We start from the raw sequence: 17,916 nt of genomic DNA, 5'->3' as shown, positions 1-17,916 counted from the left end.
CAGAACAAACAAATATTCCAACAAATCAACATTTTTCTGTACTAAAATTGTTGCAGATTCAATTCTTTGAACAAAATCATTATGCTGGTTACACACAATAAACACAGAGAAAAAAAGAGAAGAGGGGCAACCAAAAAGAAAATGGAAGAAAAAACAAAAAAGAAAAACAACATTTTGTGGAGATTTCCTTCCTCAAAACAAACTAATCGTTATTGCCAGAAATGTATATGATGATGAGAAAGGAGAACCCCAGCACAAGCATATGATCTCCTCCTTCCCTCGCTGTATTGCTACTTCCTTTGACTAGTTGGGTGACCCATCGATGGCATCAGATGGCTTTACAAGATGCTTCCGATGCAGTAACCCCAAAGCACTTGAATTTCAGAAATACACCACCTACTTACCCAAAATCCAGCTCTTCCAGGACAGCTATAGCCAGATCTTGACAACATCGATTTCACAAACTAGACAAATAGGAAGCAGAAGCCAAGTTAGATGAATACAATGTAAAACCAAAATTGACAAACAAGGAAAAAAAAAAGCTGCGTACTTGCAAAATCAAGGAAAGAACTGGATTACTAATCCAAGCACAGTACGCATAACCATAATCTTCCAAGCTGAACTACGGTGAAGTCAAGAAGCTCATTCCAACCGACCATGGTTGGCACTTTGAGCATATGTTAATAAAAGAATATACGTACGCACATACCATGACAACAAATAAATTTATATTTCTTTACATATAGAACCATGGAAATCATATTAATTTCAAATTTACAAGGGTATTATTCCACATTCAACATATTAAAGAGCCGTGAAGACAGCATAATATATGCTTATCAAAAGAAACTAAGTTGTAGTATCTTATTTTCAAAACTTTTAATCATAGGCAAGTTGAAAACTAGTTTTGAGGATTCTTAAAATTGGCTGGTTTCAACAATGAGGTGGTAATAGGTCTATGAATACTAATATCTTACTTTAAGAAGTTCTAATCATAAGCAAATTGAAAGCTGGTTTGAAGTTAAAAGGCCTCAACAATGAGATGTTAATAGGTGGAATCTTATTAGTATGTGCCAAGTGCTGGACACGTACCAAAGTCTGCAGAGCAAGTACAGGTCAACAAATGTGTCCCACGTCTATACACTTCTCAAAACATTTAGACACAAGAACACACATCTAGATGCATCACAAAGTGTGTTCGAAATGTCCCATATAACAGTTGGTGTCTGATGAATATGTGATACTGACACAGAACTCCCATGAATTCTCAGGTCATGGTTGTTTGCTTCTTGTTGAATAAAAAGTTGGTCCTTCAAATTAGGAAATGATTTAGACGCACATAGATGTCACATAAAACAAAAATATTAACCCCTTCACAAGGAGACCAATTCATCAAAGTCAACAAGATATACCTGCAATTGTCTCTGTGCTCTTCACTGAGTCCTGTTGGAGCCATATCTGGGTCAAAGATGAATATACAGCAGCATCTATTAACTAATGACCATGATACATCACATCTGGCAGAGCCTGAGGACGAGGCCTTGCCCTCATGATTGTTTCATCGCTGTGCCTAATCCACTCTGAGAGTCTCCAAGGTTTCTGCCACTTCCACTTGAACTGTAACAGCCATTGGTGATGACTTCTCTTCCACCTCCATAGCTTGCCAGCTTGCCCTACAACTGCTAATTTCTTCATTGACAATTGCCCAATTGGCACCATCTGCCATCAACAAAGGGCATGTAACGGTTAGTCAAAGTAAAAGAGCTAATAAAAGAAAGTTTCAACACAAAGGAAATCAACCTTTCGTGACTGATCCATGAAGGCTGCTGACTCTCTGACGGAGCCATTAGCAATGCCTGCCGTATATTTAAGCTGTTTCTGTGCTGGCACAGACATTGGAGATAAGGGACCACTCATGTCATCAGCAAAGTGTTTCAGAGAATTGTGGGAGTTCACCTATTTGACAATTGTAGACATTAAAAGGAATGAGACAAAAAAGTATGAGGGAAGGGATAGAGACGGAAGTGTTTTGCAGCATCATATTTAGGAAAAATAGAAAGAGCCATTGTGCTCCCATAATGTCTTTGTAACCTATTGAGATCCATCAATAAGAACACTTTGCACACTGATATTCCACCATTCCAAAAAATTGGAGCTGCAATGTTGCCCATGGAGTCACCGGACACAACACCACCAATGCACCCATAAGAGATTTGAAGCTCAATCTCCAATTTCAAGTTTATTAATATGGTTGCCTTGAAATGGCTAGACAGTTAAAACCATATTCCTTGAGTATAAGATGGCTATGTGATGCAATTAGGAAAATTAGACACAAGTAATCTCACCGAAGCCGAATTAGCCAATGCTATTGCAACAGCTTGCTCTCTCAATTTGAGCTCCTTCTCAACCTCCCTTCTTCTTGATTCACTCTGTCGCAGTAGACCTACAAGTTCTTTTAGTTGTTCCTTCATCTCTGTGATTTCAATTTCTTTCTCCCACAACTGGCACCTGTTGCAGCAGAGACTGTTATTTAACATTTTGACCATTTCAAGGGAAGTTACAATTACATTTGAGAAGGTTCTAGTCCACCAAATCAAACTGATCAGTGCTGAAGACAGAAGAGTCCATTAGAATTAATGAACCCGCTTATTTCTATTATTAACCCTACAAGCATATTATAACATGACAAATGAAAGTTATGTAAAATACAATCATAATATTCAGTTTTAGAAAATCCACAATTTGTTTTTTAAGTTTTGCAAGAACAATAACTAGCTATCTTCTTGGGTCAAATCATTCAATGAATGTTGTACATATATTTCTAGCAATCCCCATCTAGTCAAAAGAGAGTGAAAAGAGTGAGCCAAAAAGGTGAACAAATGTTTGCCCTCTTCCAATTCCAGCCCCTGAAGTGGACAGGTTCCAATAAATTGCTTCACTACTGATCATATAAATTTAAATTAATTCATTGCAGCAAAAAAAGTACTGTTGCAGGTAAAGATCGGGCTATCAACAAAACCTCAAGGTTGGGCTATAATTCTTTTTACTATGTAGTTGGGCTATAAATTCACTGTAGCCCCCTTGTATACTGATCTAGAAGAAGAGTAACTAGTGTCTTGAAGTAAACTTGCACGCCACTACTATGAATATTCTTAAGAATAACTGACCAAGCCCACCATTAAAAGGGGTAAGTGGCTTGTCAAGGAAAGACTCATATTCCTCCAAGTTAGTGGCCTTGTTGTTAGGAATTCTAATTCCATGGATGAAAGTATTTTCTTCATAGTTCACATTCTTGAGTTTGTGAGTGTGGCTGTTTTGAGTCAAAATTGAGGCAATTTGTGATGTAAAACACAGATGTAAGTTCTGAAGCATAAGATAGAAGCTGCTTTAGCTAGAAGTTGGCTCAAACTAACAAATATTGCCATGAGCAAAATCAGTTGGCTTCAGTGAATTAGTGATGTAAATCCACCGTTGGTATCTACTGAAGGAGAGTTCAAGCAAAGATGGAGCATGATAGTCTCAGATTTCCAGAATGATTAGATCAAGCTTCTTTATAACTTAAATCTTGATCCTTGATGTCATGAGGGTCCTACAAACTTCACAATCCAAAACTGGCACTCCAATTAAACCAGCCTCAGGGCGTGGTTAACTACAAAAATATGTACATGAAGGTATGCCATGGTTAATCATTACTTTTCATTATTGGATGAAACATATAATGTAAGGACTTTAAGAAAAAATGACATGATAAAAATATAGATAATCATATAGGTTGAAGAAAAAACCTTGCATCTGCAAGAGAGTTGAACATATACTGAAGTAGGCTCTTTGCATCTCCCATTGAGCGCAATTGGTTCCACCGTCCACGGTTACTAAAGGCACGCTCCCGTTCTTCTGCTTCAGAAAGTTGTGAAGCCATTGCCACTAGTGAATTTGACGAAATGCCTAGCATGTTCTCAAGAGAAGAAATTCTGGCCATTCTGGCATTTGGTGACATGGAGGATACTCTAAACAAATAAAAAACCAGCACAAAAATATGCTTAAATATAGTTGAAGTAAATTAAGCTACTAAATTATTTATTTCAATGCAGTTGGCAGTAATATTTGACCTGTCTCAAGCCTAAAAATGACAAGCAAAAGGAGGTTTTGGATCATGGGTGGGTTGTATTTGAGATATATAGAAATGAATACAGATGGATATAATGGAAAATAAGTTTCACCTGGCGAAACCATTCTTTCCTCTAGGAGGACTAAGCCCCTTCGCTGCAAATTCATCAACTTGTTTCAACACTGCCAACTCCTCTGCCAAAGCAGCTCGTCTGGAAATGGCAGAAAAGCAGAAAAGTTGTTTTAGAAACTACCCCAAATTAAGCCCATTGATCAAAATAAGTTTGAACAAATACATACACTTGGCTTTGTTTCTCATATTCATAGCGAACTTCATGAACATTTACCATAACCTCAAGCTCATGATCAAGCCAACGTTGCAGTGATTTCTCATTGATCTGAGAATGAACTTTGGTTAAATTAGTTAAAGGATCAAATATGAAGCAGCATGGTTAATATCTAGTAAGAAGAACAAGTGCAGCTGCTTTACCTGACCATTAGCCCCATTTCCATTGGCAATTACTGGAAAGAATCATATTATCAGAAAACAAGAAAGTAGATGGGAAGGGAATATCACATAAACGCCCTTGTTCTTAATGAAAGATAGATATGTTATATCAAGAAGCCCCAAAAACAAAGACTCTTCAATTGAGATCTTCAACATTTTAATGCCATGTCCAACAATTGCATCCCATCAAAATCAGGGATTCCAAACAAGCAGTTTATGAAAGGAATTAAGTATGACTCAAATGCATATACACACCTGAGTTGTCACGTGACACAGATTTGCGTGCCTCTAGCAACTCTTTTAGCCTCTTGGTGGCCATTGCAGCCTCTTCTGTTTTTCTCTGAAGCACCTGAATTTCAAACCAACAGAGAAGTCACCTTGTCAAATATAACACAGTTTTTTTTTTTTTCACATAATATTTAGAAAATAGAGATTAAGCCCACAAAGAAAACATGTTTCACAGAAAAATCATTTTACCCATTTTGGAGAATTATTGATTCATTAACCCAGGATATGGCCATGGAGTAGAGCTAATTGGAGATCTAGACTCTATGTAGCCAACCCCACCAAGTGGGATTACGGCTTGTGATTGTTGTCATATTGATTCATTAACCCAAAGTCAAGAAATACCAAACATCCAAGCATTTCATAGAAGTAATGCCTCATACAACCAGAAAATAAACCATTACTGTGTAAAACAGCAGGAACAGCAGATAAGAGTATTAAAAAAATGCTGTTGAAAGAAAAATAAACGGGAACAACCAAGTTTGGGCAGCCGGACTTCTGACCATGAATTTAGGCAGAAAGTTCACAAGTTCTCACATGCCAAAAGTAGTAGTTAAATAAACTTGCTACTTTTTGATATTTGATGAGTGATTCACTGACCACTGAGCATTTAGTTCATCATAAAGAATAACAATGAAGAAAAACAAAAGATCCAAGATCCAGTTGGACGAGAATTCAGACTTGGCAAAGAAACTGAGTGTCAATATAGTCACATTAGACCGGGCTTTAGAGATGAAGGACCAGGGAACAATAGAAGATACAAAGAATAACACTCACCATCTTCTGCCGCTGGTTTAGAGCTTGCAATTTATGCCTTTCATACTCATTCCTCCTTCCTTCCTTCCGTAACTGCATTGGTAAATATGAATTAGTACAGGAAAGAGCATGAATATGGTGGTAACTCTTCCAATCAAAATTTACAAGTGAACGGCACCAAATATGTTCAAAGATAACCCATGCACACAAAGTGAAGTCTAATATTATATCATAAAGAACGAAACTCCAATTACCACATAAGCATCCTGTAATGCACCAAGTGCCATAAGATTCTTGTTGAGCAGGGAATTACACACTAGATTGATCACTTAACTATACCAACCATAATGCTCAAGACAGTTCTTTCCACAATTTTGAAAAGAGTAACCATTACTGTCTAATTAAAAAAATCACAATAATAATAATAAGATAAGATAAGATAAGATAAAGAAAGAAAAGAACAGAAAAATTTATTGAACAACGTGACATGAAGCCAATCACTATGCAGGGGTACAATCTGGGATGGCTTATAGTTCAAATAAACATGTATCCTTGCACAAAACAACAGATAGCAGTGTGTGCTTGCCATTATAATCATCTACGTGAAGTATTAACTTTAAAGAGCATAACCTTGCCTAATGATTTTCTGGGTGAATTATTTCACTGCCTAACTAGACGGTTGCACAAAATGAACTTCTGATAGCAGTGTGTGCTTGCCATTATAATCATCTACGTGAAGTATTAACTTTAAAGAGCATAACCTTGCCTAATGATTTTCTGGGTGAATTATTTCACTACCTAACTAGAAGGTTGCACAAAATGAACTTCTAAATGGTGCCATTAGCTTCAAAAGTTGATGGTATAATATTTCAAATCCATACAATTAAAAGTAGATCAGTTCACAAGAAATGCACACCTGCAGGAGCTCCTTCTCCCGAGAGGCTTTCCATTGACGAAATTGTTCTGCTTCTTGTTTTATCTTTTGTTGCAATTGAACCTACAATCTCAAAAGCAAACTAGCTGCTAACACTAGAATAAGATAAAGAATATGAAGGCACTAATGAAACAAAACATATTCCAACCTTTTGTGCCTTGATGAACTGTATTTCTTCTTGCAACCTTTTTGCTGCTTCATCACTCTTCTGTTTTTGCTTTAAAATCTGGACTTGGTTCTCTTGTTTCTTCTTAAGATCCTGAATCTGAAGTGAACAAATTTTGGACATTTTCTTTCGTTAGAACAGATTACAAAACACATATTTGAAATCAAGAAGTAACAGCATCTTATACTTGGTTAATACATAACCTGTGCCTCAAGTGCTTTTAATTTCTGTGCATGGACATCTTGCAGTTTCTGTGTTTGTCCATCAGAATTAGCAGCCAGATTTTCAACTTCAGCCAACAACCGATCCCTCTCTTGCTGCATTAACAAATCAGCTGGAAAAATGAACACCACTTTTCAAGATTATGAATGATAAAAGGAATTACAAGACAATTGAATTACCTGAACAGCTCTTTTCTCATCCTCAAGTTCCACAATCTTCTTTCCAAAGTGCTGCTTAAGAGCTACTGTGTCAAATCCTCCAAAAAGTTTCATCTCTGACTGTAAAGACATAACACGAAAATTAATTTAGAAGAAACCAGGACCATGTACAGAAGTTCCATTCAGGAATGCACATGACAATGCAATGATACAGTAGGAAAAAATAGAAGAAACAGGATAATCATTCAACTAGTTATGAGATGTAGGACATTGTTTGTATGGAAATATGAATATAACCACAACAATCAACATAGAACCACGACATAGAACTGCTCAGAAGAACCAGCTTTCATTTGGCAACAAGCCTATTCTACTTGTAGTTTCTTCTGTCTAGCATCAAACTTCTAGTAATATTATCACAAAAGGGATAGTTCTTTGTCATAGCCTTTCAAACATACCAGTGAAACTATGCTCGCAATATTTCTACAAGAATTTGAACTTAGTTATTGCATAGCAAACCACATCCTGTAGTTTGATTTTATAATTTCAGTAAAGCATATTTCTAGTCAAGATTTTTAAAAAGTTAATAATAGGCAATAGTTCTTGAATCGACAACTGATTTTGTTCTAAAATGTGATTCTGAAACCAAAACTGTACCTCTTTCTGCTCTAGACGTCTATTTAACTCATTCAACTCTTTATCCATAGAGTTCTGCCTAAGTGTATGCTCCCACTCTTTTGCTGCTTCTTCATCAATTTCACTAGAATCGCCTGCAAAAATGGAATTAGCCTAAAGAGAAAGACAAAAAGGAAAAGAGAATCTATCTCTAATAGAATGAGGAAAGAGGAGGTAAAGAAAGAGTAAGACAAGCTTCCTCAACAAAAATAAAGGCTGGGCTTCTTAGTTTAAGAATGAGGGGTCAAGGTAGCTGAAGTCATTGACTACAAAATAAGGCTAAAGTCCCAAAAACAATATAATACCTGTTATATTCTCACCCATTTGATAATCAGATGAGTCAATACTTTGCAAGCCCCTCTTAAGCCCTTCACTCTTCACAGAACAGGTGCCGGCAACCTCAAAAATGAAATTCCATGCGTGAGAATAACAGAGAACAAGAATATATACAACAAATAACTAAGTGCATTTAGACATTTAATTCACTCTCATATCTAATGAACTTTTTAAAACATTAACTCCTGCAGTGGGGAACTGAGTATATTTCTAGTCCAAAGATATCACATACTAGCATGTCTGTTTCACACTGCTCTGTAACAGCACATCTGCTCCGGTATTGATGAAGTTCGCGACAAAGATCCTCGTTAGTAGCTTCAAGCCAGACAATCCTTTCCTTAAGAATCTAGAGTAAAGCAACTTTTACTATATCTCCAAAGGAGGGAAAAAAAAATCAAAATAAAGACCAACAGTTCAATCTGACACTTAAAAAAACTATAGGGTCAAAAGTTACCTGTATTTCATCAGATGAAGCTCCTCCTCCACGAGCACAAAGTTCTGCCTGCAAGTATTCCAACTGTTGGCGCATTTTCAACATTTCACTTGATAATGGATCTCTATTAACCTGTCAGCCATTAGAAATATACTTCTTCAACAACTCTTTACAAGACAAGTACAAGAGTCACTTGAATGTAGCAAAAAGGCAAGTGAAACAGAGACGAGTAGGGAGAGGAGAGGGACCAGGGTTTGTAATTTTTTGATAAACTTACAACAGGCTTATTCTGGATGTTACGAGCACGATTTGCATACTTCAATGTATTAAGTGTTTCCTCAGCATTTATGTCAGCAGGACTAATGCAGGCTGGAAAAGCAGTAATTTAATAGGGGTAAGCAAAACCATAAAAAGGTTGCACAAACTAATAACAAGACAATGCAAGAAAAACTGAAAAAGGACACAGATACTACTTTTAAGTATCCCATCTCAATAGGAAATCCTAACAATTAATAAGCACAAGAATACTTCTTAGCCTGGCACATTTTATCTATATTTATATATTCCAGGCAACATTAGCCTGAGACCACAAAGCAAAAAGCAAAAGAATTAGTTTAAAAAATATTCACATGTAATTAAATAGGTATCCAACACAGAAGTGCATGTGTGGAATGAAAGTGATCAAATAGCAAATACCAGCCCATTATTCTTGTTGGGAAGCATTACTAGAAGCACAAGTCAATGTTATCAGTTCATCTTCTCTCCAAGGACAACTAGTTTTAGCCCACCATAAGCACCTAAAGCAGTCCTCCAATTTATTTTTCCCTTGAATATGTATTTCACTACATTTACTGGCACAAAGGAAACAACCAAGCTAATGCCTCATAAATCAACAAAATATTTTGTTGGGAATCACAAGGATTGCAAGGACAGGGAAACAAAATAGGTGTCTAGCAGAAAAAATTGGGAAATATGTACATGTACATATCACTGTGTTAAATCAAGACAAGTTTACAAGAACAGAAGTAAATTTTGATTTAAAGCATATGTGCCAAAAACAGTGACGGTTTTCTTAACACCCTTGTAGCAAACCAGTAAAAGGAGATCCTTGAAAAGTCAACATAACCAACATCACATTCTCAAATAAGTAGAAACAAGTTCAAAGAAACAAAAAGAAAGAAGAAGTTACCAATCATAACAGTCCTGCTGTTACCACCAAGAGAATCCTGCCAAAATACCAAAACGTAAGACCAAAAATGCAAAAACAAACCAAAAAAAACATAATGGCAAACAAATAAGCAGAAGGAGATTAAGAGCAGATCCAGAGGTTCCAATTGCCAATAAGGCACTTCCTAGCACAGTAACTGGTATCATCCACTTTATTATCAACGACCAATTCATACCAAATGTCAAGTCCAACAACCAACTTCCAAATAGCTCAACAATTATATAGTGAATATAATTAGTGCAATCAGGTCACTCAATAAGTCTGATGTGTTAGTTTTCTTACCCCATTTGTTGAGATGTACTATGACTTCAATCTCATTTAGTGAGTGCCAATTCTACTTCAGTATTAAGACTAAATAAGTGAATCTTGGTTCCTCTCCAACCAATGACATTTGATCCAGTCGTCTCATTGCAGTTTACTTGACCAGTGCTTTTCAATTGCAATGTGGGCATGCCATAAAGAATTATAGACTGTGATTTGAAAGGAAGGCAATTCCACATAATCTGAGTCATATGTATATAACTGAAGAGAAGTTGCAAAAGGGAAGATTTATGTCCAAAGAAATGTAAAGACATCATTTACTATTAACATTTGATTGGTCCCCTTAACACTTCTAATGTTAAAGGTATTGCTTTTTATCACAGCCAATACCAATCCCAGATAAAAGAGGATTGGGTTAGGTTGCTAACAACCTGCATAAAAATTTTCAAATCATCTCATGAATTATAGACAACATATCATTTTGCTGGGGCATAGTGTATTACTCGAACCCTAAACCATCTAGGCAATGATCTGCATTACTCGAATACAGCAATGCACTGTATTACTCGAATAGAGCGAAAAATGGGTTGGAGCCACTTGTAGCCAACCTGCCTAGTGGAAAAAGACTTGACATGCTATTTAATTGAAATTAAATCATACTAGATGACAAGTCTTCACCTCTTTTGGGTTTAAAAATGCAAATATATTTTTAACAGTGTGGAATATAAATTTAAAAAAGCACAAAAGGAGATGGTTTTCACTCCAGGGAAGACTGAGACAGGCTATATGCTTCTGATTAATAAAAATACAATAACACAACAACTGAATGCTGAAAGTGTGTTGAACCTGCAAAAGCCTAGTAAGTTTACTATCTCGGTAAGGAACATGAACACCTTCTTTCCGCTTTTTTTCATCACCAAGCGCACTGATAACATTACCAAGTGCAAGAAGCCCTCTGTTAATGTGAACACCTGCTCAAAGGAAGCATGTTACAGAATTGTTTTATAACCAAATATTCTTTTAGATGCAACACCTAGCAAGCAAGTTCCATACCTTCCTTGAAGCGCAGGCCATCAGAACCAGTCCTTTTGGCTCGCTCTGATCCAGCAAGATCAACCAAATGTAGTTTGGCACATAAATATTCTTCACTCATACTCTCATTAAGGCTGCTGTCACCAGGAAAAGCTGCATTGAGCTTACGCATTTGCTCTAATGTAATGGTGAAGATGGCATGTGACCGACTGCATAAAACAAATCAACAAGCAATTATTTGTCATTTCAGACACATGTAACTACAGCAAATTTACCAAGACCTCAGATTAATTAAAAACCATTTAAAAATGTTTCCACATCCACTTCATTGGCCAAATCATCAAGCAATGAAGGCATGACACAAATTTAATTTTGAATTTTGGAACAGTGAATAGAAAGTGATATATAATCTAGTTCTCCAAGTTCAAAGAATTAAAATTTAGAGTACAACTTATTATTTGGTACACCATGAAAAACAGAAAATGACATCCTAACATGGTGTCTACGATCTATCTTCCATGCACTGACATAAGGTAAGATAGAAAGGGGAGCCCAACCTTGACTGATTATTCATGTTTGTACTCCCGGTTGCCCTGTTCAAAGATCCATGCTCCAAGTAGCTAGCCATTTCTTTGAGCGTTCTAACATTAACTTCAGTAGTTCCTGCTAGTGTAATGACACCATTTGATGTCTCACGAATCTGTATTGGTGGCTTCCCAGGGACAGTTACTTTCCCCGTGTTCCCGTTTGTAGTTTCAGATTTATTCCCATTAGTGGGATCCAGCAAGTCTCGTACTTCCTCTTTTAGGATCTTACATAAAAAAATTTCAATCACAAATTTGTTGCAAGAATAGATGATAAAATATTACTTGTAAAGAGAGATATAACAAAACAAAGAAAAAGAAAAACAGCTACATGGAGCAAGAAAATGGTGGCTAAAACAGAAGCACAAGGTACTGATAAAATCCAAAACTAACTAATGAAGATAGAAAGTTGTAGAGGATGCAGTAACAGAGCATATATCTTTCAATGCCATTTGCTCATAACAGTATGAAGTTTCATGCTATGCTAACAATAAATTAGTGTACCAAATTTGAAAAGCATATATCTAACAATGGATACTTAGTTTATCTAGTTTTCCTTCATTTATGATGCAGATACATCCTGGGTAAACAAATCTTGCAGAAATATGTCATGCACTTGTTTTATGTGTTTTTAAGTAGTTATAATATTGCTGTCCTTTTACAACCATATTGAAGTATTAAAATACACATAAATGCCACATGCATGCTTTATATTGGTGGTTTTAAGTGTTACAAAATTACATTATTATTCTCATCATTAAACCATTTCCTTTGTTGATCAGTATTGTCATCAAGCAATGTACCAATAGCTGAAATAAATATGCCAGAAGAAACAAGGAAAAATATGGGGCATGATAACACATATATAAATAGAATTGATAAGAAAAAAGAATTGAATGAACCTCAATGAAGGAAACATGCAATTGGAATTCTGTTTGATTCTTTAAAGCTTCAATCTTGCTGAACAAAGCATTCATAACTTGGGGAATCAATCCTGTTTGGCAACCATCTTTGAAGCTAGTACCCATGGTGTAGGTTTTGCCCGAACCAGTCTGCATGACATTGAAACATCAACTACCAGAGATTTCGAGGAATTTTGAGCTTCAATAAAGAAAATACTTTACCATGAACAATTAAAGCATTACCTGACCATAAGCAAGAACGGTGGCATTATATCCCTGGAACAAACCATCAACAAGGGGAGCAATGCACTCTTCAAACATGGAAGATGGAGGAGATCCAGTACTCCCATAGACATGATCAAAAGTAAAAGAATGTGTGCCAATTTGCACCTGCAGACAATCAACATTAGCCCAAAAGGGATTAAGTAGGCATTGATCAAATATAGAAATATGAGATAAATGTTAATGACAAATTGACAGGGATTTGTATTGTTTATGTGAGTAGTTATGTGATGTTCACAATGGTGAAATTAAGAAGTATAACTTTGGTCTGAAAAAGAAAAAAGAAAAATTGCATGTTAATCAGTTTAGTTGCTTCCTCCTGGACATTACAATTTTTCTTCCAACGGGAGTTCATCAATTAAACTATTCATGAAGGTATGCAAGGTAAACATATAAGCATGATTAATCACTTTACGGAACAGTAGAGAGCTCTTCTTTCCTCAGGAACCGCAACCACTTTTACGGAAAACAAATACAAATATCAGTACACTGACCTAATGTCCTGAAACTACTTGAAATTATTTAAAAATATCCTCTTTGTGGTTTAAGGTATTCCCATCTTGAGAAAATGACTCATTCTGAGAAGCTTGATAGCATTCTTAAGACAGTAGAATTGTAAAAAAAATCACATTCTTATCAGGCCATGTAATGGCATCAGAAGTCGAATGAGAACATTATAAGCAAGAACCAACGAGCTGAAGAACAAAATCTGACCCCAAAAATTGAACAGTATGCGACTGCACTTACAAATAGAAAATAATATCGGATAATTTGCATGTTATTGCAAAATACGAGACTTGAACATATGTAAATATCCTTAATCTGTAATTCCCAAATTGGAAAAGATCTTTTGGGAGGTTTGGTACATATATGGGACAACTGATACTAGAGTCAGAAGAACACAGGCAAAAATACAAATATGATCCAAATCAAGCAAAGCACATGAAAGGACAGCCTTTGCGTTTTGCGTCATGTCTAGCTCTAGAGAGCCAATCCCGGCGCCCAACTTACAAAGGCCATTCCATAAGCCAATTTAATGACTAAATCATATTCCAGAACAACATGCATATAGACAAGAATACATATCGTATAGAAATTATGCGGAAAGCCCCAAAAAATTGTGAAATTGGTGGTGTAAATAGAAAAGCAGCCAGACCCAGACCGTCGGTGGATTCTGCTAATTAATTATGCTTGGAATTCCATTAACCTTCACAACCCAACAGTGGAAGCATCGGAAATCGGTTAGAAATCCGCCCCAAATTTTTTTAAAAAAGAACAGGCAAAGAACACTCTACTTGTTGGAGTAAAAAATGCATGACTGTCTGATGTCCAAACAAAGAAAAAAAAAATCTAGAGATTCGAGTCAGCCTCACGAGATCCAGATCTTCCGAGAACTCGTCACTTCACATTTAATCCAAATGCTCATTTATCAAAAACAAAAAATCCAAATGCCCGACAATGAAAGCTGATTACCAACAAATGAATACCACTTATTTTTCACCTGAGGCTTCCCCGAAACGACCGTGACGCAATCCTTGCACCCTTGAAGCCGCTCGTCGCCGATGAGCGGACGGATGTGAACGGCGACTTTCACACAGCAATCCTCCGTCGTAGAGGCTTCCATTGGAAGCAGAGAGCTCGAGAACAAAAAGAAAACAGCTGCTCCTGAGAATGCAGTGTGGAAAACAGCCCAATATTCACAGAATTTGGGAAGTTTGCGGAGAAGAAAGCGATGCAGACAGGGGGCAGTTTCCGAGAGCGCTAGAGGGGGAAAGGAAAATTACAGAGAGAAAGAGAGAGGGGGGGGGGAGAGAGAGAATGAGAATGGATGTATGAAGGGGAGAGGGGGTAGTGTAGATGGAAGCGTGAAAAAGTGCCAACAGCCAGCAAAGCCAAAGCCAAGGACAAAGCCAAAGCCATCAACAACAACCACTATCATTTTCCTTGGTCTTCACTGCACACCACACCCACACCCACACCACACCAGCCAGCCGCAGCCACCTCCCCCCTGCCCCTGGCGGTTAAGTGGTTTTATCAATTTCTTACGCGGCACTCCTCTCCCCTTTCCGCCCCCATCCCCTCCTCTTATTACCATTCTGGCCTCCCTACCATTCAAGTGAGACGCATACATTTTAACAAACTTTCTATTCAGCCACCGGCATTTTCAAATTTTACAAAATACCTTCCCTTGATAATAAGTCAACAGTACACGGAGGGGAAATGGTAAAAGATTAATAAGTGTTTTAGCCTCTAATTAGTATTTTTATTTTTTTTTTGTTAATTTCAAGTATAAGAACCCAAGAAAACTGGAGCACCAAACTCTACTCGAGAATATAATAAAAAAAAAAAAAAATACATTATACGAACGAACAAGATATTTATTTTGATCCATAAATGAAATAGAAATAGGTTTGGTCAATATTTCTTTTCTTTTTTTTTCTTCATCTCTCAAATTAGGTAGAGTTATATTTAAGATCACATCTACCCCCACGGACTACTTATTATTTGTCATTAATTAAATATTATCAATGTATTTGTGTAATTTTTTTTGGGTTTTTTTTTTTTGGGGGGGGGGGGGGGGGGGAGAGAGATACACGGCAAGCAAATAGAAAGATTTTTATAACTTGCTCTAAACTAAACTAAAAGTGGGCTTTGATTATAACAAATCTATCTCTATTATTAAGGTCTGAGCTGATCGCTTCACTTTCTGTTTTGGCGCTTCTGGGTGGGCCCATATCTACATCAATGTGTATGTGTATTTGGCTCTCCTTGGACCCCATAATAAATCATTATCATTATAATATTTACGCATTTTACGTTTAATTTCTTATTCTATTCAAAAATAAATAAAATTATACATTATTATATTATTATAAAATAATATCATCGGGTTATGTTATTGTAATAATATTATTATTATTATATTTTTTTAAATGCAATTAAATGTATTTTTTATTATTATTATTTAACAAAAATGAAATAATGAATTAATAGGGTAGGGAGGGAGAGAGCCAGCTGGTGGTCTCCTACCTCACATGGGAATTTTAAACAGTGTATGATCGGGTGGGACCCGAGATGGACGGATGGATGGGTCCTGACTTGAGTTGAGCTCTCAGCCCTCCTCCTCCTCCTCCTCCTCTTCCTCCAGCCAATGAATGGCTTCTTGCTAATTGCTATAGATTGCAGGGATGGATGGATGGATTATTGGGGAGTAAACTTATTAACTCCCCCAGCTCAGCGTCTTCACACAGTAATAATGATGGATCCAACATCTAATCATGCTTCCTGGATTTGGCTGACTAAACTGCCACTTTTCTTCTCTTTTGAACCCCTCTTTTTTGTCTGCTTATGTTTTTTAACATCTTCAAAGGACACCATGCTTTTCCACCACAATTTTCAAACCAAATCTTTTCTTTCTTTTTTTTTTTTTTTGTAGGCCTTAATTTTTACCTTATATATTCTCTTTCATTTTTTACATCTATCTTGTTTTACCTTCTGTTTTGTATTTTTAGGTCTCAATAATTTATTACTTTTTAAAATTATATTTTCTTCTCTACTGTCAAAAACAAATTATAATTATATATATATATATATATAAAAAGCACCCAGAGCTAACTATATATACATCTTATAATAATATAATTAATTAATTATTATGTATGGTTCTTGGTTGAAATTAAAATGCGTGTAATATATGTACACGTCATCATGTCTTATCCCTTTGAATGCTTTTTAACAGGCTAAGTCACAGTAGAGCAAGTTTTGAATGCTCCAATCAATTTTGTTTTTTGTTTCTCTATCGCTTATTCTCTTTTAATAATTTATATATTTTGAACTAAAAATTGGTAATTAAATACTAACAACCTTTTATACTTCAAAAATTGACTCATAAGTAGTGCTTATGATTTGAATTAAAATAACGTATTAATAATATCTTTAAGGGGTGGTTCAGATAATGATTAACATTTTATATATGAAAATTTATTATAGATTTAAATATTTGTACACCTCTAATATAAAAATATATATAATTATTTTTTATACATAAAAAAATAATGCCTGATGTAGTTCGAGATTAAAAAACTCATAATAATATTATTATTATATTATAGTTTCATATATAGGTTGAAGATGATGATAGACAAAAAAGGTGTCGAATGAAGCATTGTGTCCGGGAAGCCAGACTTAAATGCAGTCCAGTCCTTTTTGCTCTGACATATATAGCGGGGCACAGTGCTAGAGGACCACTCGACCGGAAGGAACAAAGTCAAGTGGTCCAAGCCCACCACTTATACTTATTGATCATACTAATGCCTATCAACTCTGCACTGCTGGCTGCTTCACTTTCCTCGCTTCCCTCCCTCCGTTAATGCCTTTCTCAACTAGTTACAATCATAGGAACCCACTCTCACTTCATTAAAAACCATGCTCCTCCTCCTCCTTTTTTTACTCTAGCTATATTCGATTTGATTTTTAAAATTTTTTAATTGTTTATAAAATTAAATTTGAATTATTTGACTAATCTCAATTAATGCTCAACCCTTTAAAGAGATTATCTTCTGAACGATCTCATTTTGCCCATGAAGGCCCTCTCTCTTTAAGGGATGGAGAGTTTTATGTAATAAAGGGAGTGACATATAATATAAATGGTAATTAAGATTATATTAGATGCAGATAAATAATTTTACATAATAACCATATAATACAATATACCATTTATGTTATATATATATAGTACTCTTAATTTACATATATCTATAACTCGTAAGGTAAGGATGAATAAAATTTCATGAGTGTTATAATTGACCAGCATTGTGCACTGTACAGAATTCAGTGTAGATGCATGAATATGGAATTTCAGGTAAAAAAAAAAAAAAGAAACCTAAAATTTATACTTGGGGTTGGGGATATGTTGGAGTTAGAAGTAAAATTGATGATGGTTAGGCAGTGGCACAGGCAAAAAGGGCCTATTTGGTTAGGATGTGTGCCGTTGCGATAGACTGCAAGCTAAGCAAACTGCCCCCACACACACCCAACAACGAACTGA

The 17,916-nt window shown here is 36.0% G+C and overlaps 1 protein-coding gene across 2 annotated transcripts; it reads right to left on the bottom strand.

Annotated features, from left to right (window-relative positions):
* Positions 1-15: 15 nt before the first annotated feature.
* Positions 16-14,864, bottom strand: LOC127798828 (kinesin-like protein KIN-4A). 2 transcript variants are annotated; one of them, XM_052332451.1, is made up of 26 exons: positions 14,371-14,864; positions 12,831-12,977; positions 12,588-12,737; positions 11,659-11,912; positions 11,123-11,310; positions 10,916-11,040; positions 9,770-9,806; positions 8,858-8,949; positions 8,602-8,712; positions 8,380-8,493; positions 8,117-8,210; positions 7,794-7,906; positions 7,158-7,256; positions 6,960-7,073; positions 6,739-6,855; positions 6,573-6,653; positions 5,678-5,749; positions 4,871-4,964; positions 4,598-4,629; positions 4,408-4,505; positions 4,221-4,319; positions 3,786-4,007; positions 2,346-2,508; positions 1,801-1,956; positions 1,413-1,719; positions 16-464 (listed from the first exon to the last, which is right to left on the bottom strand). In XM_052332451.1, exons 1-25 carry the CDS (start codon positions 14,491-14,493, stop codon positions 1,495-1,497), a joined length of 3,120 nt encoding a protein of 1,039 aa, XP_052188411.1. In that variant the 5' UTR covers positions 14,494-14,864; the 3' UTR covers positions 16-464; positions 1,413-1,494. The 2 variants fall into 2 exon arrangements, with proteins under 2 accessions (XP_052188411.1, XP_052188412.1); XM_052332452.1 differs by lacking the exon at positions 14,371-14,864 and adding an exon at positions 14,026-14,044.
* Between the last annotated feature and the right edge of the window lie 3,052 nt (positions 14,865-17,916).

Source organism: Diospyros lotus, chromosome 4 (assembly GCF_014633365.1).
Source record: "Diospyros lotus cultivar Yz01 chromosome 4, ASM1463336v1, whole genome shotgun sequence".
NCBI classification, from domain to species: domain Eukaryota; kingdom Viridiplantae; phylum Streptophyta; class Magnoliopsida; order Ericales; family Ebenaceae; genus Diospyros; species Diospyros lotus.
Note: the sequence above shows the minus strand (reverse complement) of the source record. Positions and strands in the feature narration are given on the sequence as shown.